At 46.5% G+C, this 26,045-nt stretch overlaps 1 protein-coding gene across 1 annotated transcript in view; it reads left to right on the top strand.

Moving 5' to 3' along the window:
• METTL24 (methyltransferase like 24) overlaps window positions 1-25,545 on the top strand; it is a gene marked incomplete at its 5' end in the record, with an annotated part of 33,327 nt that extends 7,782 nt beyond the window's left edge. The window contains 4 exons of the mRNA XM_082755783.1: window positions 6,016-6,114; window positions 9,088-9,227; window positions 14,415-14,643; window positions 24,372-25,545. Of these exons, the coding sequence (XP_082611909.1) occupies window positions 6,016-6,114; window positions 9,088-9,227; window positions 14,415-14,643; window positions 24,372-24,686 (783 nt within the window). The 3' untranslated portion in view covers window positions 24,687-25,545. The remainder of the gene's footprint in view (window positions 1-6,015; window positions 6,115-9,087; window positions 9,228-14,414; window positions 14,644-24,371) is intronic.
• Window positions 25,546-26,045: the final 500 nt, after the last annotated feature.

Below are 26,045 nucleotides of genomic sequence, written 5' to 3'. Positions count from 1 at the left end.
AGTAAGCAGAGTCCAGGCCCACGGGTGGATTTACAAAAGGGGGTGTCCACAGCAGCCAATTTAAGGCTGGCAAGCTGGTTCCCAACACCTACTGAAGCCAGGGATTCACGCTGAATTCAACAGAGCATCAGTTACCCCCAATCCTCTGCATATCAGGCCCTGTTGTGTTAGTTTGGGAAAGGACTCCTAACTTCCCCAAAGCCACGTTATATTCCTCAAGTGGCGTATATTCTGCCATTTAATGGGGTGCCAAGTGGCCTTTATTTTTCTCCCCATGCGTGCTGGGTCCTGCCAGGCCCCTGGGCACGGTGCCTGGGAGCTAGGTGCGTCCTAGGGTTTCCCTCTTCAATCAAATCCAACACACCCATCCAGGCATCTCTACACCCCTGGCCATTGAAATTCTTCAAGCGCCAGTCACGTCGAAACCTCATTTAAATTGAAGACATTCCCTTATTAATGCAGAAAGCATTTTTATCGCAGCACCGCTTTCCATCGGCGGGATTTGATTTGGTAAATAGCCTTGCTGCAGGGGAGAACCAGCCTGCATTAATTACGTTGCTTGCTTGTCTTGGCACAGGACTTCTGTTCCTCAGCCTGATGCTCCGTGGTCAAACCTCAGGATAATGCACGGCAGTTTGATAGCACTGGGGTCTGTCAGGGAGGGACCCCATATGTGGTCAGCTTAAAATAGAGAAATAGAAATCTTTCCTGTACTTTTTTTTTTTTCCCCCAGTTCATTATAGACCTTATAAAGCTCATGAACAAGATCAGATGCCAGCTGTGCTTGCCCCGTGACACTCTCCATAGCTTATGCTTCAGATGAGATCTCTGCAGTATGGTTTCTTTGGTGCAAAACTCATGTTTAAGGAAGCCAAACAGCAAAGAAAAATAGAAAATAATACTAATTTTAAAAGAAAAAAAGAAACAGGTCAGACATGTAGAGATGGGATACCTATAAAAGCAGCCATGTTAGAAATTATTTCACTCAGATCTTCAAATAAGAGTCACGGTAGAAGTCCATATTTTAAGTTACAGCCTACTGAACCTGTGCTTGGCCCAGCTACTTTGACCTTAATGATGTGGAGTAGTAATTTTTGTAGTCAATACCTCTTGTGAACCTTGTGTGTGCTGTAATTCTGTGTGTTGTATTCCGTAATGCTGATTATGTTTAGCTAAAGGGGAACTTTCTCCAGGGTTTTTCTAAAGGAGGTCTGTGCTGAGGCTGAGGCGTGCTTGTTCTTTCCTGTTGACACCTCCGCTCTGAGGTGGAGTTTTTTTCCTTGTGCCATGTCTTGCTGCTCCAGATGTAAAACATTCGGAGTTATTCGGCCCTGCTGAGGAATAAAGTGCAGTGAAGCATTAGGTCGGGCTCGCAGCTGACGAGTAGACCCGGCCCTATAAAACACAAGGCTGTAGCTTTTGTGCAGCGTGGCGTGTTTGAGGTTCTGGTCTGGGCTTCCTCGTCTCCCGAGCTAAATGTCTACGGTGTTGAGGCGTCTGAGCCAGTCCTCTAGGCTGCTTTTGCAGTTAATGGAGAGAAATGGAGCTTTCCAGTGTGTGATTCATCTTCCTTATTTTAGACGTCTGCTCTGTAGTGAGATGAATCACACCCTCAAAGAGCCCGTCTGCCTCATCTGTCCTGTCACGCAGCTCGGCCTCCCAGCCGCCTGCAGGAGCCTGGGCCCTGCTAGTTCCTTCACTCCTGGCTCTCTCTGGGAGTCAACGAGCTAATTGCCTCCAAACCCAGACGTAGGAGGGATCACTTGCTGCAAGAGCTGCTCCGTTGGCAGCGTGAGGAGCGATGTACCAGGTTTGGCTGCCTCCGGCCTCAGAAGGCCTCCCACGCATCTCAGCAGGCTTCGCGCTGGGCACGTGTCCCCTGCAAGGCGTACAGCAGTACTCTGGTGGGCTGCCACACAATAATTTCAGCGTTCAAAGAGCTTTTGAATTGAAAAAAACACCACAGCACCACCAAAACCCACAAAGATGATATGCTCAAGGGCTCCACAGGCAGCCCAAAGAAGATGACCAAGCCGTGTCCATCATGTCCAGGGGTATCTTTCTCAAGCCTTCAGGAACATGACCCAGTTATTACACGTTTTCTTTGTAGACATCTGAAATTTTGCAATTTGAATCCCACCCATTGCATTTTAAAAGGAGAAGAAGAATTCTGCAAAATTTCACCCAAGAGCAAGATCTGTTCAGATATACACTCCAAAAAGGAGGTGAACATAGCGATATTTAGGGCAGAGCCGGAACAGCTGAAGCTGAAGATGTGTATGCCATTCGTTTCTATGGCTAGCAAATATTTACGGTTATTGATGGAGTTTATTGCCACAAGCGCTTTCCACTCATATTTGGTTCTGCCTCAAATATAAAAAACATAGAGTTTCACAGTTTAATCAAAAAAAGAAAAAAAAAAAAGAAAAGTTCTTGACTAATTCCCTTTCACATTTAAACAGAAGGGAAAGGAAGCTCTTTGAATTACTGGATTGAAACTTTACAATTGATCTGGGAAAAAAATTCATGACTTACACTTTTGTGCCCAAGCTAATGCTAGAAAAGCCAGAAATTCTGCAGACCTACAATTTTACACCTGATTGTGAGCCTTTTGCACATGCTTATTTAAACTTTTTATTATAATTTCAGATTTTTTTTTCTGACAAATGATGCCGTATGTGTGCTGTGGATCATTAAGGGATTATCAGATGATTATTGCAGATGGCTGGCGAGGAAAAAAACTAGAAATGAATGGTCTGTGGGGAAAAGTCACCACAGATTACTGCCAAATTGGTCTGAAGGAAACATCAGTCCATATGTGTGAAATATGTGGAAAAAAAAGTCAGACCTTCAAATGGATACTAGCTTTTGTAAGAAAGCAATGGCATTGATTTAAGGTTTTCTATGTTCTCTGGTTAGCTCATCTCTTGAAAACCTAGATATCACTCTGGGTAGCATTTTCTTGATACCCATTATACTTCTGGGATTGCTGAAGTTGGTTTCTGACCACTGCTTGCGATAAAGTCTGTCTGAAAACTGACTTTTGTTACAGTGCTTATTTCAGGTGAAGCGCCCACAAGTGAAATGGTGGATGTATAGAGATACTTTGGGATATTTAGTAGGATATTTTTAAGTGGTGCTGTAACTTTCCAGCTGGTGTCATCTTTTATATGATGGATTCAGGACATCCTCATGTTCAGGTGTCGTGGTGCCTTGTTGGATGAGTCCTGACCATCAGGAGACAGAGTACAAAATCTAGAGGGCAAGAACTTGTAGGGAAATCAGGAGTGTGCGTTTGTCAGGAATAAACCTGATTTTCCCAAAGCAGCGGGTTACCCCCCGCAGGCAACCTGATTGAAGAGCCGTGCTCTGTATTCATCCCCGTTCATCGTTTGTGGATCTCATTGTGTTGGAACCACTGATCTGCCCAGCATGGGTGTGCAGTAGATGTTCGAGCAGCCACCTTAAATGTGTTAATTAGTGAGTAGAAATGGGTTTCTTCGTTGGAAGGGGCCAGGGACCAAAGGTGACATTTGAGAAGCGATTCAAAAGCATTGCCGTGAATCCCGAGCTCTGTCACAAAAGTACCATTTGTGTGGTGCTATGAAATATAAAGGGCTATAGAAAAGGTTGGTTTCTTTCTTTTCTTTGTAGTGAATCTGACTTATTAAGCCACTGTGTTTTTAACCTCCTTTTCGTGTGTTTATTGGTAAATTTTGGAGACCTATCAGTGGAAGGACAGTTTGTCATCTTTAACATTTTAAGGAGCTGAGAGTAAGCCGTGCTAGCTCTTTGATACCCCACGCTTCTGAAAAAGAACCTCATTCATGTGATTAATTATAGTGTGGCTTTTTTTTTTCTTTTTTTCTTTTTCTTCCCTGTCCCCACAATGGCTGCCCTATAATTCCACTCCTTAATGAGATCCTTCTCATACCAATAGATCTCAGAACAAATGGGCACAGATGTTTAGGTGTCTGGGGTTTCTTCTGCTGGAAAACGATTGTCAGTCTTCATTTTCATTTCAGCTCTCCAGCCTGTTGAAACAGCGGCATTCCTGCCATGGCAAGCGGTCCTCAGCCGTGTGTACTGCGACTCAGTCTGAAAGATTGCACACTCCTCCCTCCCGAGCGTGCACCTATCCTCCTGCTGTGTTAGCTGCTTGCAGGCTGCTGTCTGAAGCCAGCGTGCTGGGGTACATGCTGCTGCAGAGCTTTTTGGGCTGGCTGGTGTTCAGCCTCGTGCTGGGCAGGATACAGCGGTCCCCTGCTACCGCGGGCAGCAAGCTTCAGGGTGGGAGATGCTGCTTTTGTTTATTTCTGGAAAATATGTTATCAAATGTCTTTTTCAGCATCTCTTTACAGAAACAAACAAACAAAAAAATAACAAAAAAACAAAGCAAACCCTAAAGGAACAATAAACCTCATGCAGGCCTCCTGGCTCGCATTCACTCCAGCCTATGTTTACTCTGGCTGAAGAAACACCAGTTCATAATATCAGCTCAAGGCAAGCTCCATCTGGTCTGACGGTCCTCTTTCATCACCTTTGCTTTCTGGTTTTGCCCTCTGCTTTTCTCCCTGGTGTCAGAGGATGCCTGCTGTCACCACGCGGGCTCTTGGTCCCCAGCAGGGCTGGCTGCTGCCTCCCCACTGCTCCCCTCCGTCATCTGACTCCATCCCAGGCCTGTTGATTGTTATCCCCTGTATGTTTTCCAGGGCTTTTTTGGAAATAAAATCCTGTAGGAATCCCAAATATTTTTTTTCACAGCATCGCAGGAGGGCTGAGGTGGGAAGGGCACTCTGGAGGCCATCTGCTCCAACCCCTTGCTCAAACAGGGACACCCAGAGCTGCTTGCCCAGGACCATGTCCAGGGGGCTCGGTTTGTAGCTTATTGACTGTTGAAATTAATTTATAGAAAACACACTCATTATGGAAGCCCAGCTAATCACAACTGATTAAAGGGAAGCGTGAAACTACCTACCCAGCCACAGCAGTGAGTTCTCCCACCTGAGGATGAAGAGTCGCAAGGAATCGATCTTAATTCAGTTCACCTCAACACCCTGCTTGTATTTATATCTACTTGAGGGCAAGAGATAACACGTCTACATTTCCTAGCATGACAAAAGCAGGCAGAATTTGGGGAAGGTGCCACAGATGGGAGCGCAGAGCCCTGTTGGTGTGTGAGCACATGCCTGGAAGACCTTTTCTGTCCCACTTTGTCTGCGTGGGAGGTGTTGTTTGGAAAAGTGATGGGGTCCCCAAGGTTCAAAGCTGATGGGCCTCGCAGGGAGCACAGAGAGCATCCACTGCAGATAGTTCCCCGTGGTTATGAAAATGAGGATTTGTAGGGGAGCCACGCTGGTATTTTTCTGGGAAAACAAAGGATTCTGGTGTATCTTGTCAGGCAAGTGTGGGGAGCGAAGGAGGCTTTTCTCAAAGAGTGCAGGAAGCTATCTTTTCTAATGAGATTAAAATCTTTTAGAATTAAAAAAAAAAAAAAAAAAAGGAAAGAGATTTGTTTGCAGAAGTTTGCTTTGGTGATTGCTGTTTGCAGTACAAATCCTTCTTTCAGCGGACACCGGAGCAGAGAGATGTGATGGGCAGAAAATGCAACAGAGATAAAAATGATTTCCCTGTTCTCAGTCGTCTTGCTAGGGGGTTTAGATATTCAGAGTTTGTTTTTCTTCCTGCATTTATATAAGCCGAGGCTTACCTGGGTGTCCCAGAATAACTGTGTTGACACTTGTATTCTGGATAAAGAACCCTCTTTGCTGAATTAGCTGCGTCTGCTTTTGAAGTTGATTATGATAAATCGTACTTAGATGCTCTTTCACTGTAGCTCAAGCCCTACTTTGTTCTGAAATAACTTTCATGTGCAGACAAGCCCCTAGGAAACTCTTTCTGTTTGAAAGGAAATCTCCTTAATTTATTAGCCCTTGCACTTTGTGCTTGTGCTGAGAAACGAATGCTGTTCCTTTAAGTGGTTTGTTTTATTTTGTGTTATTTGTTTCTTTGCAGACCGTAAGGTGGCACATTGATCTGCAACCGTGGGCAAGTCCAACTCCTTCCCTGACCTCTGAGGCCTTGAGGTTCCTGAAGTACATTAGCACTTCTCAGGTAGGTTTGCGTTGCAGCCTCCATTCAGAAAATGGTTCTGCCTGACGCAGGCTGTGCCCTCTCAGACAAGGAATTAATCTCACACCAAACTGTTTTTGCAATTGCTTTTGGATATATGCTTTGTTTCTAAAGTCGCTCAGCGTTGCAGTGATGGTCAACGTGAACGTCGAGGTCAAAATGCAGGGTAGAAAACATGCATTATAGCCTTGCTTTTTACTTACAGACCTGTTTGTGTCCTGACAGAAGTACAAAAGGGCTGAAATCCCAGCGGTGGTTCCTCTCCCAGCCGCTGTCTCTTTCTCACTCTTTCTCAGACAGAAAAACACTGAGCAGTCTGTAGTGAGAGGGCTGTGTGCTTAGCCACTTCTGTTCTCAGTAACAATGCAATAACCCTGGTCCTGTTCATTAAAAAAGGATGCATCTGAGGTTCACAGTAAAATGAGAGCAATGCATCAGTCCCTAGCTTGGATGGATTTTCCAGATAGTGCTGAGAGAACTCTGACTGCCTGAGGGCGAAAAAGGGGATGATGACCTGGAGAATTGGTATTTTTATGTGTTTTTACAAAGGTGATATCTCCAAATCCAGCGTGCACTGACAGATAGTTCCAGGGCTCAACCTATGTGAAAATTGGGCTGTTGGGTCCTCATGCACAGCAGCATTTCTGCATGTATTTCCTGTAATAAAGGATGGAAAAGGTACTGGATACCCACAGTTCTGATGGGGTGGGTGCTTTAGGTACCCGGGTTTGTCAGGAATTGGCCCTTGAATGCAGATTTAACTGCACCATTTGCTTACACTGAAAAGCAGCACACTGAAATGCCATCCACAGAAGAAGTTCTTTGTCAGTGCAGTGCTTTCAAGGCTGAGACAGAAGACTCACCTGAAGCGTATCTGAAAATCTGCTGCTGTGCCTACAGCTTGGTAGCTGGGAGGGCAGCAGAGCAGTCACTTATCCTCCTGCTCATGGTACCTCTGGCTAAATGCTCAGAAACTCAGAGGGCATCTCTGTCTGCCCTGATGCTGGCACTGAAAGGGCAGGAGGCAAGACAACACAGCAGGAGATGTGCGTAGGGCTGCTTGTTTTACAGTGCACAACTTTAGGCTGAGGAAAACTGTTAAGCTGAGAACGTCCCTCATCTCATTGACTTAATAAACAGTGGCAGATGCTGCTAAACTCTGCTAGTCGCGTCAAAACCCACAAGGACATCAATTAGCAGGGAGTTTATCGCTTCTGACACACTTATCAAGAAGTTTTGATCCCAGAGTAACTGACCCTGGGGACAAGCCTAAGTGAAAACCAAATAAAATGAGGGAAACTCTTGTTTCTGCTCTGGCAGCTGTTCCAGGATTAACAGCTGATGGGGTTACACCATGATTAGTGGGAGCATTTCTGGAAATGGGATCCTGCTTATGCAGATGAGCGTGGGGTCTCCTTATCTCTGCTTGCTGAGCAAGTGTCAGCTACTCGCTCTGCTGGACTTCAGCTCCCTGCCACAGCGTGGAGCAGCTCTCACTGCTGGGGGCAGGAGATGCCATGTCAGCGGGTCAGGGTATGGCCAGAGAAAGCTTTTTCTTGCCAGTGGCTGGCGACCAGAAGAACCACCTTACACGTGCTGCGTGACAGCAGCGAGGGGAAGCCCAGAGCAGGATGTGAGCTGAGCGCAGCAGTGTCTGTAAACAGACGGGTGATGGTGCTAAAGGTAGGGCTCAGGTGTTGTGATTTGGGGTTTTATTTTAATAGCAAGAGCTATTGCTCGCTAAAATTGCTCCGAATTCTGAGGGTTGGAATTGCTCATAATACCGTGAGTCAATTAAGTGGCAGCACTGCAGAATCTTTTATTTTTCTGTAGAGAGCACATTATTCTTCTGTAGCTTAAAATTAGTGCTTGTTATCACAATGCCATTTATTCCTTGACTGTGAAGTGACGGAAGGCAAATGGGTAGTGGGGTGCAGTGTAAATCAGCACTTATAACTTAGTAAATCCCGAGAGCAGCATGAGGAGATGCTGTATTAGTTTTTATGAATTTTCCATGAGAATCGGGAGTGAAGCAGGAGTAGGGAGGTGGTGGAGCAGCTCACAGCTCTGTGGATGCAATGCTCTGCAGAATGATCTTTCAAAGCTTAAACAACTTGAAAAATTAGAGGTTTATTTACTTGTTTTGAGGAGCGTGGTGGAGTTTGCCTACCACAGCAAAGGCTCTATTCCAGTTGTCATTCTCCCCTCTGATTTTGTCTCTATTGGCATCTTTCTACCTTTTTTTTTGGCTGTCTGGCAGTGCCAGCTCCCATCCCTGCAGCCACAGTTGGTGCTGGGTTCAGAGAACAATTTCTCATTGTGATGGCTCAGCAGGGCTCCTGCAGGGTCTGTAGCCCTTCTCCTTTTGCAATGCTTTTCTCCTGACTTGAGGCTCTCGAAATATAAGCCAGCAGAGCACAGACACGTGCTATGATTCCTCTGTTTAGTTAAACCCGTGCTTAAATCCCTTTGTAATTGAACAGGGGGTGTTGTAAGGTCACGATTAAACCTCTTTGGGAGATCCAGGACATTGCAGGTGTAGTGTACAGCATGCCTTGCAGTGACACTGCAATTTGTGATTAAAACATTGAATTGTGACATGCTTTGAGCATGGTTCAGAATGAGGAACCTACTCCAAGGTTTGAAAGGGGATAAAAAAAAAAAAGCATTTTAATGCTGCAATAACATGTTCTCAGGAAAATTGATTTCAGGGTATAATATTAATGTTTAATTATTTGCTTTTTAAATGGTGTTGCTCTCTGGGGGATTGCGTAAGCCTTAAATTTCACCAAGCAGAACAGACAAACAAGGAAACAAGTGGTCCAATTTCCATAGCTGCGGATCAGATTGACAAGCAGATTTAAATGAAACTTCTTTCCACTCTTTCCCCAGAAGGCGAATTAAAAACAAATTGCAAGTTCTGTCTTAAAATAAAACATGCTTGGATTGCAACAGGTTTCGTGTGAACGCATGAACCTGAGCAGCCTGGGAGGGGACGCCGAAACCACAAAGAAGCCCTGGTCAGTCTGCCTGGATGAGAGGTTTGGCCTCGTCCATCGGATCAGAAGCAAGCAGTGCCGGCTCTATTCCCTTGGGTAAGCGCTCCGTTTAATAGACAGCAGATTTTTCTGTGGTGCATTCGAGCATCAAAGAGCCTTCTAAATGTAGCACAGACTGCACCAAAGCTGTCTTTTAAAATACTGGCTCCGTTCAGGTGTGTTTAGGATGCGCTGATGTGCCTCTGTGAACTCTGTTTTTAGGGAGAAACCTTCCTGCAGGAGGGTCTTCCATTTCCCTTCGCTTTTCTGTCAGTATGAGAATAAATTGCCTCACGGTGAGCAGTGAGTGGTAATTCCAGCAGAGGAAGATGGAAATTAGTGAGATAAACTGGGGAGCAGTGCAGCGTCTCCCTGAGCAGAAGTGACTTGCATAATTGCCAGGTACTTCAGCAGCATTACTTCTAAAACTTCATTAACTCCCCCTGGGACGAAATTGTACATTTCCAGACGAGAACGTGGTTGCTGAGCACTTCAGGGGTGAGGTGTGCTGAAGTGATAATAATGAAGGTGACTGTGGCCTGATTTGAAAACGTTTGTAGTGTGCGTGATGTTTACAACACTTGAGATTGAAGTCTTCCCTCTCGACAGTAGAAGTGGATTTGCAGGTAGCGAAACCACAACTGCAGCCTGTTTCCCTGATGATAATGCCTCTGCCTCTTGAGAGGACAAGGGAATTCAGTCCTCAGGCTTGGTCGAGCCACTGGCCCTTTACATTGTCCCTCAGTGCACAGCTGCATCAGCGGGACCTCATTTCACACAGGTGGCCACGTGGCTGCTGCCCGATGCGACTTTGGGGTCCCGTGAGCCAGCTTTAGGTTGGGGGCGTGTTGGAGGGCTTCTCCCTTAAACCAGCACAGGCTGTTTCTGTGATTTTGCTGCTGTGGGTTCAGAAATGGTCCACGGCAAAGAACCTGTGTCTGGGTGGCATTTCCCAGTGATGAGCACATGGCAATTAACACCGGCAATTAACATGAAGTGGATCCAGGGTACGCTGCTTTCACAGGGAGTGCTTTCTATTAATTTGTGTGGGCTTTTATTTGGATCAGTCTTGTACTGAGCTGTGAAGAACAAGCTCCTCAGAGAGCGAGGAGCTCTCAGGTCTTGTTCAGCTATGCTGCTGAATATTGCTGTGGCAGAACAACACCACCGAGCCCTTCAGGGATGAATCATGCCTGCAGAGAGCAAACTCCTTCTGAGCACTGCTCTTCCTTGCTGATGTTTTTTTGAACCCTTTTCAAATGATGCTTACTTCGTTTTAATGCAAACTATGGGTTTACACGAAGGGTTTTGCTCAGTTTTTCACTTTCCTGTGGAAGACAGGAGAGTTGCTGTATTATCCCACACGTAGGCACGGTCTGTATCTGCTCAGCTGCAGATCTGGCTCGTTGCCTCAGGCAGTCTGCAGGGAGAGGTGGGCACATTTGGGTGGAAAACCAGGTGAGCTGAGTAACCTTCTGCAGGTAGCTGCAGCCTTCACTTGGTTATAGAAGAAGTCTAGGATAACACGGCTGCTGGCTTCAGGAGTCTTGGCAAAGTACCTGTAGCTCAGTGGAATTAAGATAGAGACCTTACCTTTCAAGTTACATGATCATTAATATTAGACCCGAGCTCTGTTATTAACGAGCCTCTCGCCTTTTGGTATTTTCGATATTGTGAATGAAATTCTTGTTGAATTAGCACGTAGACACAATGCAAAGTTGATTTCATCTGCGCTGGGAAACAGGGGTGAGCACAAAGGTGAGCAGCACAAAGGTAGCTTGCAGATGATTTTGAACAAATCTCAACTGGTGTGTGTGCTCTGGTGCTTTTTTGATATGGTACAGGGAGCCTGAATGCCAGATTTTCTGTAGTGGCAGGACAGCAGGGCTTAGCAGAGACTGAGACTGATGTCGGCTCTTCCATCAATCATCAGATACACATGTGCAGTGAGTACCCAGCCTCTAACGAAACAGCTAAAATAGAAAAGAGAAATATCTGAGGTTAAGGAGGAGCAGTTTTTAATCCTTCGGATTCCTTCCGCAGCCTTTGGAGCTGGTTGCTGCATAATTCTTCTGTCAGACTCGTTTCCTTTAGTTTGTGACAGGCAGAAAAATAATTTTGTTCCAAGTAAGACAAAAATCCTCTTTAAACATTTTTTTTCTTTATCTCATACGCTTCATAAAGAGCAAATGGGAAGCATCTGCTTGGATGGAGGACAAATGTGAAAGTTCAGTGTGAGTGTTGCTGGGAATCTCGAATTAAATCCATAAATCATTAAAAATTGAAGAAAGCATGCTGCTTAGGCTTCGCACTCGTGAATACTATAGAAGAGGTTGCTTCTGAATGGGAGCAAGCACTGTCTGAAATGTCTGGAGGTCTTTTTAGATGAGCTTTAGTGGCTTCCACTACTGGGAGGCAGCAATGTTTGTGCTTGGGGGTAGGCTTTCCCAGTGTGATGTGTAATTGCAGTGTGCATTAGTGAGCTGTAGTTATTAGTGCTAAATCTGCTTAGATTAAGCTAAGTCTGTTACAAACACAACAGGCAGGCACTCAAGCTGGGATAATATAAATTAATAGGATTTCAGAAACTTAACAGTTGAGGTTTGAAGAGTCTCACTGCAACACCACGTAAAAGCCTATTTTAGGAGGATCTTAAATTGTAGGAGCTTTAGGATCCAGGCAGGGGACGCTTCTTTTTTTTTTTTTTTTCTGAGATGCAGGAATTGGTTTTCGGCCTTTGAGAAAGAAAAGAGAGGGGAAGAAAAAGAGGCCAGAAAGGGAGAGCTGGACCTTAAGATGCATGCTTTTACACCTCTGACCTGTGGTCCCCTTGGAAGCTGGAGCACCCCGTGCTGGAGCAGCTGCAGTTATCCATGAGAGCTGGCAGCAGAGCCAGCAAGTATTTCTGCTCCTCTTGCACAGGGCTCATCTGCAGGATGTTTGCTGCTGCTTTTAAGGCTCACCTTTACCCCTGCTGCAGGGGACCACGTGCAACCCCGGTCTCTGTAGCCAAGCTCTGTCTTCTTCTCTGCGGGATAAATAGGTCGGTGTCTCTAGCATTTTTTATTTGTCTCTTGCTGGAGACAGCAGCTGGTCTCTCCTGATGGCCTTGCTGTTTTTCTGTGACCTCAACATATTTCTTAAGGTTGCCTTTTTTCTTTTTTTTTTTTTTATTTTTCTTTTTTTCCTTTTTAAGTATCACAAAAGCTTTCTTAAGAAACCTCGTTTGTTTACTTCTCTTGTGCTGCATTCTCATTTGGCATGATCACTTGTGAGCCTGGCATTTTTCAAGCCAGTTTGCAGTTCTGTAGCGACCTTATTTTGTCTTGTAAATGCTTGTGATTGATTAGATCTCTCTTCAGGCACAAATTTGAGCCGTTAGCCCGAGTGTCAGAAGATACACCAGCCCTTTCTTCACCCTCAACTATTTTTTGTTCTGTTTTGCACCACTGCAAGCCTCCCTTTGCAGTCCACACACGAGCAACAATCTGCTTGGAGGCAGCCTGAAGCCTGCCTACATCCAAAGCATCTGGCTTGCACCAGCTGGAACTGTTGGAAGTGTGTCACGGATGCATGTGTCCATGCATCGCTGGTAGGCTCATTGCTCTAATGCTGCATTTGTCCCAGACAATTTGTATTTTGTTCCTTTTCAGCCAGCTTCTCATTCCGGAGGGATTACGCTGCCCTTTGTTCGTCTGCGCCCCTTCTGTAGAATGCCATGTGCAAACAAACACGCCGATTCACTTGGTTAACTTCTGAACTTTTTTCCTGGTGTCTATTGAATGCAGTAACAGAAAACTGCCCTCTTTCCCTCCTACACATCTCTAGGGGCTGGAGTCGTGTGAAATACAATCGTTCTTAAAAGCTTGCTGGGCTGTTCTTGCAATCCCCCTATCCTTCTTCTCACCCAGGAGTCCTGAAGGGGAAGAAGGTTCAGTGGAGGACCTTCGAGCAGGGCACTGTTACCTTGGGCTTGGCAGATGTCACACTGTGCTGGTAACTCCCAAAACATATCCAAACTTTGCGTCAGGAGTTGGATTCACTTTACCAATATTTTACCAAGCCAACTTTACCAGGTGGATTCATTTTTACCAACATGTCACCTGCGTAGAACATTTAGTGCTGCCTTAATGTTGTAGCCCAGTGTAGCATGATGTAAAATTTACCACATTTTACACATTGATGCAAATAGCCAGAATTAATTCAGCTTCACACCAATTTAAATATGCCTAAGCATAATTGTGTTGCCATATAGCAGGTGCTCTGTCAGTACCTCTAAGAGTAGTGCCCTGCAAAGGTTTCTCTGTGGTAGATGAAGGCCATGCTGTTCGTACAGAGTGGATATTTTCAGTTTGTACAACTGGTTGAAGTGCAGAATTAGAAAACCTTAATTCCCTTCCCAGTCCTACATGTGTGAATCCAGCAGCTTGATTTTGATTAAGTTTCAGGTTTAGTTTATGCTTCGAACCACACTTGGAACAGGCTTGGAGGGGAAGAGGTGAAGAGGACATCATCTTTTACACAGCAGGGAAGGCCTCAGGTCCAGATACATGATTTCAATGGAAAACACCAGAGTTTTTAGGTTTGTTGTATCCAGTCTGAATCAGTTGGCTATGGGAGGTGGGAGTGTGGCCCAGGCTCATAAAGCACATCATCTCTTTGCAGTGACAGGGACTGTGATGGCACTATTTTCTGTACAATGGGGCTGTTTGTCCTTCTTTGGGGTCTTTTTCAAACTATCATCAAACTTTCTCTAAGTGTAGAAACACTGCTGCTGTTGAGAAGGAGGTGCTTTGAAATTTGCATTTTAATCCGTGTCTTCCTGTGCACAGAGAAGGAGAGGAATTTGTTTTGTGTGTCTTATCCCCATTGGTGGCCATTGTGGGTCATCGTTGTGTAGACGTGGTAGGAAATAAGCCAGATTTTTACAGAACAGTATTGTATGCATTTTAAATATATTTGTTCTTCTGCATGTTCCTCTAAGTTTTCTTTATCTAAGTACTTCTCCTAAATCTTCAGCAGGCAGTATTGTCCTTCAGCCTTATTTCTGGTTATCAGAATTAGGGTTAGGTTATACTCAGCACTGTGGATAAAATCCCAATGGGCAGCATGACTGCTCTTCCAGTTTGCTTCAGAATCTAAGAGGTTGGATTTTCCCTTCTTACGTGCCACAGTCCTCTGGATATTCTCCTCACCAGCAGGCCTTTTTGAAGCATTAATACTTGCATCTTGTTTGTTTCGTAGGCTGGGCAACGATGACAACCAGTTTGAGGTCAGCATGGCCAAGAGTGGCTGCGAGGTGCATCGCTTCGACCCCAGCATCAAGTCAGCGCACATCCAGGAGGGTCGGCGCCTCTGGTACCATCGCCTCTCCGTGGACTGGAGGGATCCCAACCCAGCCATTGCTGCTCACAGACTTCACAGCAACACGAAGAAGCTGGGCACGATATTGAACGAGTTTGGACACCAGAAGGTAAGGTGATTCTGTGATTCTTGCTGTCTCAGGAGCTCAGGAGCTTTCCAAGGTTATCTCCCGACAACATTTTTTTCTTCACAAACACTTGCAAGGCATTCCTTCTAGGGGTGTCTTTTCTACCTCGCTTTTCCTGTGCACTGGTAACAGACACTTTGATTTTAAATCACAAGCCAAATAACTTTCCTCCTTTTCCCTTCAGCTAGCTGGTGATACTGAGCATTTGTGTTTTCAGTCCTGTGGAAGTTCTGGTCATCGCTTGGGTAACAGCACTAAACTCCTCCAGCAGCACAGTTTACAAAGACAAAAATATTTGCATCAACAATCAGAAGAGAAGAAGTAATGGATGAGTTGTTTACATTTTCAGGGTTACTAGTCCCAGCCACAGTCTTCGTCAACAAAAACATCCTGTTTTGCAATTGGCAGTGCTCTGTTTTTTTAACATTTCCTTTTTTTTTTTTTTTTTAAAGGAACTGTAAATACATCAGAAATCTTCAATTCTCAACTAACTGTTGCCAAAAGACATTTGAGGAAGTTCCTGACACACAGGATTAGGTTGCTTTCAAGAGAGATTTTCCCTCAGAGGATATACTAGCATGAATTGAAATGCTAATATACTTCATTGCCTGCAGCTAGTTCTGCATGTCTTTGTTTTCTTTTTTTTTTTCTTTCATTTTTTTAAGAAATAGGCAGCCTGAGCTAAGGATGAGCTTTTCTGTAGGATTTACAAAGCAAGCAAGCAGTGCAGCATTTGTTTGGTTTGTTATTATAAAACTCAAGATGTCCTTTTCAGTTCATTTCTCGCTTTTCTTTAGCATTTTCTTTTGGTTCAGCTCTCCTGATTGAACCATTTTGAAGAGAAGAGCAGAGAAAGCATCTTTTTCCTGCTTCTTAGTCATCCCCTAATTGTCCTAGGTTGTGCATTAGTGAAACATCTGGGGAGAGACGGAGATGGCTTCCCTTTGACGTCTGCCTCACATTGATTGTTTTGATTGTAGATGAATTACTCACAGAGCAAATGATTGATGACCTGATCCAGAAAAAGCCCACGAATGTTGTGACACACGAGACCTGCTGGGAACAGTCAGTTGGTTGTCATGGACTGGCTCGTGAGACCTGCTGTGAGTTAGAGGAGCGTAGCTACGAGTCTGAGCGTGCGACCTCCTGGGTGAGAGCTGCCTGACATGAAAGCACCCAGCTGCAGGGCACAGTGCACACATGACGTGTGGGGTCGGGCTTTTCTGTAGCTGTGCACACACAGCGGAGGATTTTGTTTGGTGAACACCATGCGTGGCCGTTTAGCCTATTCACATGGCTTCCCCGTGCAAATTAGGCCATTAGTGAGGTCAGGAGCTGATTTCCCCAGTCAGTGTGCAGCCATCACACACTTGGCAGCCTTCTGATGCTTCCTATTTGGGAAATACCTGAATAAACCTATTCTACTTTTGCTGTTCTACTTAGTTTTTATCTGCTTGGAAGGCCACCTGAAGAGTTGTGTCTTGCATTAAGACACCGGTACACTCCAATTTACGACAGGGACATCAAAGTAACTGCTGTGACACTCACATTTTCATTTTTCCGGTGAATGCAAGTGGAATGTTCCCTTGACTAAATAAATAAGTTAATTCAAAACAGTTTCCATAATATTTTCCAAAGCACTTTTTTTTTTTTTCAGTTAGAAATTTGGAACATGCTCTTGGGCCCCTTCTTTTTAGCTTTAAAAATCCTGACGCCTACCCTCAAAGCTGCTCTCTTCCCACTTCAAGGGAGGAATTCCGAGCAACATCATGTGAAGTTAATGCCTCATTTTCTCCTTGCTTTTATTCTTAAAGATTCGGGACTCGATCCAAGACCCTCCAAGTGAATGAGAATATTTCCACTGACGTCAGGGACTGTTGAAGAGGGGACAGACAAGGCCTCCTGTAGATCTTACCACTGCAGTCTAAAAGGAAACCATGCAGTCTGGGGGGTTTGTGTGCAAAGACATCAAAGACGGGCTTATTTCGCTCTCTGGCTCGAATGAGAGCACACCTGCTATTCTGCAGTCAGTACTGAGAGCCCTCCCACAGAAGTGGAAACCCATTCTGTTATTATGACAAGGAACACAAACAGTTCTTCTGCTGTTGGAGTGGATTTGAGGAAGCGTTAAAATGAACTTGATCTTCCTAAAGGGCTGCGTGACATAACAGTCCTCTGTTCTCTGAGGAGTGTAAATAGCCTGGAGGTAGAGGAATCATCTCATTCTGTAATAGGATGAGATTGAAGAAGGAGACATGCAGTCAGACTATTTTGGGGAACTATGAGAGAGAGAAATCTTTTAAGTGCTGGAATAATCTCCAAAGGATGTAGTGAGAGTCCTGTTTCCTGGCACACAGATCTAGACTGAAAAATTGCTGGTATATCTTCTGAGATATATCAGTATTTTCAGTATCTTCATATACCTGTATCTTCAGTATTTTATCAGCCACTGGAGAGGATAAAGATGTAAGGATCGATCTTTCTCATATATTTTTTTCCTAATCTTTTCTTTTTTTTTTTTCCTTTTTTTCTGAGTATGGGTACTCTCCAGTGCACTGCTGATGAATAGTGCAGAAAAGGGAGAAAGACACCGAATGCTTAAGATTTCCTTTCTTATTTCATCACGGTTCGGCTTTGTGAAAGCTAGCTTTTTCATATTCTCTCACAGACTGCTGGGGCGAGGGTGCTATGGTACTGGTGTTCCCCACGGATCATTGATAGCTGGATGGGGAGCTTCATTCATATGGGATCACTGGGTAACTGAGGTCAGAAGAGATTTTGGGAGTCCTGTAGTTCAATCCCCGGCCCAATACAAGGCCTGCTATGAAATCAGATCAGGTTGTTCAGAGTTTTTTCCACTCCAATCTTGAAAAGCACTGAGTTTTCCCCAAGGTGGAGACCATGCAACTTCTCCAAGCAATCTATTGTCCTGCTTGGCGGTCCTCATCATGGAAAAAAAATTTTCCTTATATCTGGGGAGCCAAAACTGGACACGGTGTCTAGATGTACTGTCACAAGTGCTGAATACAGGGGGATAATCGTGTCCCTTGGTCAATGGGCCGTGCTCCTGCTAAAGCATATCCCAGGATGCTGTTGACCTTCTTTGCACCGTGAACCCAATTAAGAAGTCGTTTGCCTTCTTCTCGAGCTCTGCAGGTCAAACCTCACGTGCTGCCATCAGTAAGGGCTGTGAATTTGCATTCTTTTGGCACAAGGCAGCAGTGGGTAAGGTGCTTTCCTGGAAAACAAATTAAACTAGAGAGGAGAATCTGAGCATGCAAAATATCATCTTCATTTAATCAGGAAGTGCTCATAGGCGTATCTTTTGGGGGATGGCAGAGTTGCGTTCAACTTGTTCCACTCAAGTCATCTTGAACAAATCATAAGAGACCAAACTGTGCCATTGTTTATTATTGAAAGAAATGCAAAGAGATCTTGAAGTCCCAGTTTTGATTAGAAGGCTTTAATTTATGCTGGCGTCTGAGTGAAGAATCGTTTGTTTGACAACCTGGCTAAGAGAAAAAAAAAAAAAAAGACTCCTCCCTTTCACCTGTTAATACAACACAACCCCAAAACCTTACACCCTGCAGCCATTTTGATTAATAACCTCATCTCCTCCTCAGCAAGTGATTTATCCCTTGCCTCATCTCCTACAGCAGATACTGCAGCCTCCGTTTCATGCTGCACTTCCAGTTCTGTGAAGAGTGGTGTGGAAAAGCAAAGATTAAAGATCAATTTACCTTTTTGATTTAAAATCAACTCCATGGTGGTAGGACATAAATAAATACAAAATAAAAGCCCAGGAAAACTGTATTGCAAATCAGTTGTGCATGGGGATTTGATTAACCAACCAAAAAATTAACTCTCCAGATTGGGAGAAGCCCACCTTCAACTTCTGGAGCAACCAAATCCATGCAGCTACTCATCACCATGTGCGCCGTGGGACTGCAGGATGTTTTGTTTGGAGTTCTGTTGAAAGGGCTTTTTTTTTTTTAATATTATTATTCTTTGCTGTACTGTGCTTATTTGTTTTTGTTTTTGTTTTTTTTTTTCCGGAGTCTTAGTTCTAGAAGGAAGAAAGACAGCCTTCATCTGATGCTAGCATCACTATTTTCAGAACCGTAGGCTTACGTGGCCCTTTTTCTGTGGCTTCCATTTACTCCCCAGATGTATTTGTGCAGAACAGCCTTCGTTTTGGTAGGTCTGTCATACTGCCCTCTAAGTCTCCTCTGACAGGAGAGATCCTGTATTTTCCATAATACCTTCTTAGTTTTTGCCCTCTTGCAGCTGGAAGACAAGTGATCAGAGCCCTGGTGGGGTCTCAGGCTGTCACTGCCATACTTCTCTTCCTGCCCTGGAAATGCCTCCACTGCCACCTCTTATCAGTCAGGCAGGCACAAAACCATAACCCAAAGACCCCAAACTAAACAAATGGCCTGCCAAGGGATGGAGAAGCGTGGAGCTCTCCCTTAACTCACACGTCTGCGTTGGAGATAGCTGTCGAGGGCCTCGTAAACTCAAGGCAAACCTTTAAGGTGCAGTTCATCCCATGCAAGGGTGGGCACGTAAAACGGGCTGGGTGGCACGAACTGCCCGTCCCAAATTGCCCTTCAGAAGATCCTTTTTTTTCTCTGTGGTCTTTCCAGAGAGAGCACAGAGTTTGGGTTTGGGTTGGGTTTGGGTTGCCGTGGCTAAGGCTGGGTGAGGTGCATCCCACCTCGAGGGGTTTGCCCTAGTAGCACAGAGGCAGAGTCCAGCTGAGTCAGGCAGCCTCCTCATCCCGTTCTCCTCTCTTTCTTAAATAATACCACTTCAGAGTGTCACCACAAAGCAGGGTAAGTGCTGAAGCGTGAGAAAATTCCATTAGCGACGAGCACAATGAGAAACAAATTCCCCAGACCTGCGAGAATCGTTTCCTCTCTCATCAGAGTCAGATGAAATTACGGAGGTATCCAGAGGACTCTCTTTTCCGTCTCATTTTTCCTGGCAGGGAATTACTTCAGCAGCCCTCCGACGTGATCGTTGGAATCATTTTTAATTAAGAAGATGATTTGCAGCTCCGTATTCACTACAGGGGTGGTAATTGCAGAAAGGCAGAGTTTAACGTGGCCCTGAGCGGCCCAGCTCTGCTGCGGTGTCGCACACAGCGTGCGTGTGTTTTGGGGCCTTTGTTGTGTTTTGAGCGAGTAGCGGGGAAATGCTACCAGATGTGACCTGTGCCACGCTGCTAATGCGTGCACGTGGGAGTGAGCCAGGAAAAACAGAGGGGATAAAAAGGGAGACTTGCTTCTGTGCTCCGACAGCGGTGCGGGCGGTGAGCAGTGCAACAAGCAAATGCCACGGGGCTGGGAAGGGGACCTGGGGAGACCACAGGAAGGGAGAGCATCCTTCAAAATTCTCTGTCTTAATTCCACACCTCCCCTTTTCTGATTTCCTTTTTTTTTTTTTTTTTTTTTTTGCTCCAGCTCCAGCCTCGGTTTTCTGTGTGAAACCAGAAAGATAAGGATGAATTCAAGAGGGATTAGGCAAGGTGGATGGCAGCCTCGAGGCGTGCAGAGAGGAAAAACTGTAGGACGTGGGGAGCTGTGGCGGTGCCTCCAAACCCAGCTGCGTGCTCAGCAGCTGCCTTACAAGTCCCAAGTTCTGCAGATGTCCCACACGCCTGATCTCTGTGCTGGTTGTGCTGAAAGGGAGAGCACCGGAGATAATAACTTCAGTCAAGCTAGCTAGAAAATGTAAAGCAGGATCTTTTTTTAAGTCATGCCATTAAAGCGAAGGCTCGGAGTGCTGGAGAGCGTGTTATTCTACAATAAGCATCTGCCTCGGGCTCTGTAAATTGATTTATGGGTTCAGGCAAGGCTTATTACCCGTAACACACACACTCAGGCCCTTTGAGGTTATGTTTGTACATGCTGGGCCCAATTCATTGGCGGTGTAATGGGACCAATTGCTACTCCGGAGCTGCAATTCGAGCACTAGCTGGTGTGTGTGCCTTTCTCTGTGTGGGTGTGCCAGTGAGTTCGTGAATTTTAGTCCTGCTGCTGAAACCCAAGTGGCAATCGAGCTGGCGCAGCCATTTCCAGCTGGTTTTGGGTCTCTGATCGGTGATTTCCTGCTCACCACCTCTCCCACCACCTGTATCAGGCACTAGAAATGCATCGTGCATTCCTGTGTGGGGTCATCCATTCCTCTCCTGCAGATCTTTGCACCTTCTTTAAATTCTCTCCACCGATCCTCAAGGTATCGATAAGAGCAGTGGTGTTTCTGGGGACAGGTGGTGTTTTGTACACAATTAGCAGGCACAGAGAGAAGATCTTTTAAATGCTAATGTTGGCTGGGTGAGCTACAACCTGTAGCCTTTGCTTCCCCTAGGAAAAAGGCTGGTGCGGTGCCTGAATTGTAATGAAAGCATTTTGCTCCTGAAACAGAAATGAGGTGGGTCTGCTCTGAAGGGAACCCCACAACTCTCAAGGCATGGCATCGTTTGCTAAAAATTAGAAAGTGAGGAGGGTTTTGTAAGGTTTTCATTCTCTTTCTTTGCTGGCTTTGCTGTTGTTAAGGAAGGCCCCTCAGAAAAATCAGGTATTCAGAGTCTGTTTCCCCCGGCTTCCCTGGAGCACTGCACGGGCTGTGTTCAGTCCCCAGCACAGCTCCGTGCTCCAACATCATTTCTGCATCAGCAACAACACCCCACGAGAGGGTCTGGCAGCCGGGATGCTGTTTGCTGTGCTCAACCACTTCACAGCAGCCCCAGCCCTCCGTCCCTTGCTCACACACACACACACACTCGCAGCTCCAGCTCCTCCTGGCTTCGTGGGCAGAGCTCCTGCTGGTGATCAGGCTGATAAATAATTCAAGATCATGTTTTCTGGAGCTGCCTGGTGGGAATTCTCCACTTCTCCGCTTCTCCACAGGGATTTAAGGACCCGATGAGGCGACGTTTGGATTTTTCCTCTGCGGTGGGAGAGCTGCACAAAGCAGAAAATGTAACAGGGTGCAACCAGGAGCTGGGGCAGAGTGGGGATGTGCACTGGGGAGTTGCTGATGCTCTGTGCAGGCGAGGAGCTTGCTGCTGGGGGAAGTGCTAAAGAGCCCCCATGCCCTCTGGGCTGCTCCTTGTCCTGTTTCTTCCAGGGAGGCATCACTCGGAGCCCTCAGCTAGCAGTGAGCTGCCCGTTGCCCGTCCTGGAGATTGTTCTCTGTTTGAAGAGGTGGAGGAGCAAGTTGCTCAAGATGTTTGTGACAGGAAACGGTGCTGATGGAGAAGGATGGGGCATTTGGGAGCTCCCCTCTTGCTTTGCAGCCACCTCCACGTCTCCTCTCGCTGCCCCCAGCCAGGAGGGACCCCGGCTGCCTGACCCGCACCCTGTTGCTTTCCTGGCTGCCGTTTCACCATGCTGAGCTGGTGCTGGAGGAAACGTGGCTAAATTGCTTCCCGGCTGCTCGCCCTCAATCGACTCTGCTCCACCAGGAGCTTTAAAGGCTGCCCAGGGGGCAGCCCAGGGTGAGATCCCTGTTAACCCCAGTGCTTCAAAGAGACATCAGGGCAGACAGAGCTCCGGGCTGTGCTTCGGGAGGCACTCTCAGTGACAAGTCATTACCCTGAAGAGGAGAAACAAGCGTTGGTGCTGCAGGTGGTAACGTCCACTCATTGAAACCCATTCCTTCTCAGATGTTTTCTATGCTTGGTTGTGCATGAGGAAAGGCCATCGTTTTTTTCCCCAAGCGGGACCGGCACAAGGCTTTGCAGAGCAGCAAAGCGTTGAGAAGACATTAAAAAAGCCCCATTTTTCTACTTTCCTAACCTAGTTAGTTCTAATTGCTCACATTCTTACATTTGGAAGAGAAAAAGAGAATAAATGTCTTGTAAAGGTTGATGCTTCAAGCTCTGTAACGATTACTCACAGTGCATTACAAACCACACGGCTCGTAAGAGCGCAGACAGAGCAGGCTTCCTGCCCCTGAAATTTGTCATCTGACTGTGAGATGACGTTTGGCTAGCAGAAGGATGTTGCTTTGGTCCCCTAGCCTTTGCTTCTCATCCCTCCCTGGCCCTTAATTTCGCTGTGCAAAGATCCCAGCCCTTGTGGGGCCTGCCTCAGCCCCAGACCGATGTCCTTTGTCCCCAGGGAAGGAGATGCCCGTAGGGGAGGTCTGAGGGACAAGGGAGCATGGGATCCTCACAGAGCTACTTCTCCTGGGACTTCTGGGCAGGAGAAGAGCTGTGGCTCTTCTCCATCCCATTGTGTTTGGGATGGAGATGAAAGTCTTCTTTCTGCAGGTTCGCATCCTTTGCTGCTGAAAGGCTGCCTTTAACCAGGACCACAGCAACCTTCGCCTCCCCTCCCCATGCAGACGTTACAGGCTTTAATTCCCTAATGCAGGCCTTAATTCCCTAATCCTGCAGTCATTTTCCACTGCCCCAGCCTCTTCAGCCTCTGCACTTTTCGTCCTCAATGTCTCTTCTTCCCTCTGCTGCCAGCCCTGCCTGCCTCAGGCAATCAGGGAGCCCAGGCTGCAGAGTTTTGGGCATCCAGGTGGGATTGATGCAGACCAGTTCGTCTTCCAGTCCCCCTGGTAGCACCCCAAAGAAGCACAGCAAGCACAGCCTCAGGAAACTTTGACATTTCTGCTTACAGCTGTGTTGTTGTGCCCTTAAATTCAGCCTCTTCAGGGTCTGCCTCAGCTTGCTAATGGCACCTCATCAGCTGTAACGGGGCCTGCCTGCTGACTTGCAACATTTCTGCAGGTTTTTTTTTTTTTTCTCTCTTTTTTTTTTTTTTTTTTTGCTGTTCTCTAAATAAAGTCTTCAGTTTGCACTTCAAACACATCCCCTGCGTGAACAGATGGGCACGAGCAGCAGCTCAGGTGGAACAGCGCAGGAAAACCGCGCTCCCCCGGGAGTTTCCCCGGTCCCGCTCTGGGGAAGAAGCACACTTCAGCCTGGCGGCATCTGCATACCATGGCAGGTCATCGCTTTTTGCCAGGTGTGAAATTGGGATGAAATGCTCTTTCTTTGCTTGCAGAAGATCCAGCTCCCCTCCCCCAGCTCAACGCAAAGCCAGTCTGCAGTCGAGGTGGGCCATGCAAGTTGGTTTTCTGAATAGCCAACCGCGACATTAAATAATGGCCGAAAATCAAAATGAGGCACTTGTATGTTGTGCTTGGTTGTAATATTCTCCTTTCAGGCTTCATGGCTTCTTTGCTGTCATCCCATACTGTTTGGAGGAGCTGCCCATCACACTCAGGACGGCCTTTGCGTAACTTTCCTTTGAATTCGTTCTCCTTGCTCATGGTGCATGTAACCACTGCTATTTCACCTTTTTCTGTCACAGGGTTTTGTGGTGGAGAAACAAGGGACAGTGATGCGTTAGTGTCTTTGGTTAGTGAGATGGGTGAATTTTCTCCACAGCTTCACCGCCGCCACCACAAGATCTGTGAGGGAACGATAACGCGCCTTGGCTCTAAGAGCAGCTCAGAGTACAAAGCTCCTCATACCAGGAGTCGGAGGCAGGAGGAGAAGGGCTGTGAAACTTCACGTGCTGTCCTGTCACTATTAGCCCTAGGATGCTCTGAGATAATTATTTTTAAACACAAAGGCCACTGTAGATAGGAGTAATTACGTATATGGTATAACGGGAGGGCCAGGCCTCAGACTTGCTGCCAGTAATGCAAAGCATTTCCACCTAGCACTTACGTTTCTGTTGCAGATTGATGTCCTCAAGGCAGACGTGGAGAGCGCCGAGTGGAAAATTCTGGAAAACCTGATCCTGGAGGATGTCGTTGAGCAGATCGGGCAGCTGGTCTTCGAGGTGCACATCCACTGGCCTGGCTTCGAGGTCAGCGGCAACGACAGCACCGTGGTGCGGTACTGGTACAGTCTGCTCCGGGAACTGGAGCTGAAGGACTTCAGGCTTTTCCATACCTACAAAGACCTATCGAAACCACAGATGTTCCTGAAAAAGGCAGCCTTCAATGCCAGTAGCTGTTACACGCTAAGCTGGGTGAATACGAGGTGGCAATAGCAGGAAGGAATTGATGAGGTGTGACCGCGAGCCATCTGTCCATTACTGAAGAGGACCTTGGAGTCACTGGCTAAAGTTGCTAAATATGCATACAGCAGTTGCTGATTAAATGGGCTGGCTTTTATTTTTGGGCATTGTCAAAAGATCTGGCACTAGTAGAAGATGCCTGCTGTAAATCTGTAGGTATAGCAGTGTATTTGCCAGCAAGGATATCTTCTTAGAGGACAGGCATTCTGCAAAGGTTTGTCTGGGGAAGCTAAGGGCGGCTTTTTGAGCTCAGCCTGTCTCACACACCTGGCAGTGGGACACAGACACTCAACTGCAGGAGGAGCTGCCGCCAGAGCCCCTCTCCTCGCCCTCCAGAGACCTCTTCCGTGTAATGCCAGCCACAGAAGGCAGGGCTTCACCAGTTTACCTGCTCAAAGAACAGCTCGTCTTAAATTGCTCTTGCAATGGCTGTGACAAATGGTTTCTCATCTAGTGAGATGCTTATTTAAAAGTGAAACCTGCTCTTTTTTAGCTTGGTTTTGGGTTCGGGTGAACGATCTGTGGCGTGCCTTTTCCAGTGCTGCACCTGGCTGCTTCTCAGCACATAGCTTCCCTGGCCCAGCCTGCCTTTCCCCGACAAGGGCAGGACAGACCTCAGAGCTGCACAGGCACTCACAGAGGCAGTGGCCACCTGCCCTCGGAGGTGTAGGGACGTGCCCTGCTCTGCAGGCACGCTGAGCACCAGGTTGCCTGCAGGGTGCTGCCAGCAGCCGGGCTTGGCTGTTCCCTGAGAAGCTAAGCAATGCAGGGAGCTAAAAAGTCTATAGCAAATTGTTTCTTTTTCTAAAGATTTTTGACATTAAACTTTGCATTGAAATACCAGATCACAGCGTTTCTGTGTCTTTGATAGATGTGCTTTGTGACTACCTTTGATTTCAAACTTCCATGGGGCTCAGTGTGCCTCCCCTTGGTGTTTCTCAGTCCGGCACTGTGTTTCAGGAGGTCTCTCTCATTGTCCCTGTATCGTGCCTTCTCTTGTAATCTTCTGATTTCCCTCTCCTTTTTATACCCTTCATTCCTCTTTCACCTTCTTTGCTGCCTCACCTCCCTGACCCGCTCCCTCCCAGAGCAGGGCCCAGTGTTGTTCCCACCATGCCCTCAGGACCTCAGCGAACTTCCAGAGGGGAAAAAAAGCTCCAGGAGCTCATCCTTCCAGCCAGGTGAGACAGCTTTCTCCCAGAGCCAATGCTTTCCAGGTAAATACATCAAGTCATTCTCCTCTCTATTTCCTGAATCTTTCCTCCTCTCCCACCTCTCCGAGGGCATCTGCTACCCTGGTGCAGGCAAGGTCTGCTCTCCTGAGCAGGAGCA

The sequence above is a fragment of the Aythya marila genome, assembly GCF_965140915.1.
Source record: "Aythya marila genome assembly, chromosome: 3".
Lineage (NCBI taxonomy): Eukaryota > Metazoa > Chordata > Aves > Anseriformes > Anatidae > Aythya > Aythya marila.
This window is presented reverse-complemented; position numbering and strand designations above follow the sequence as displayed.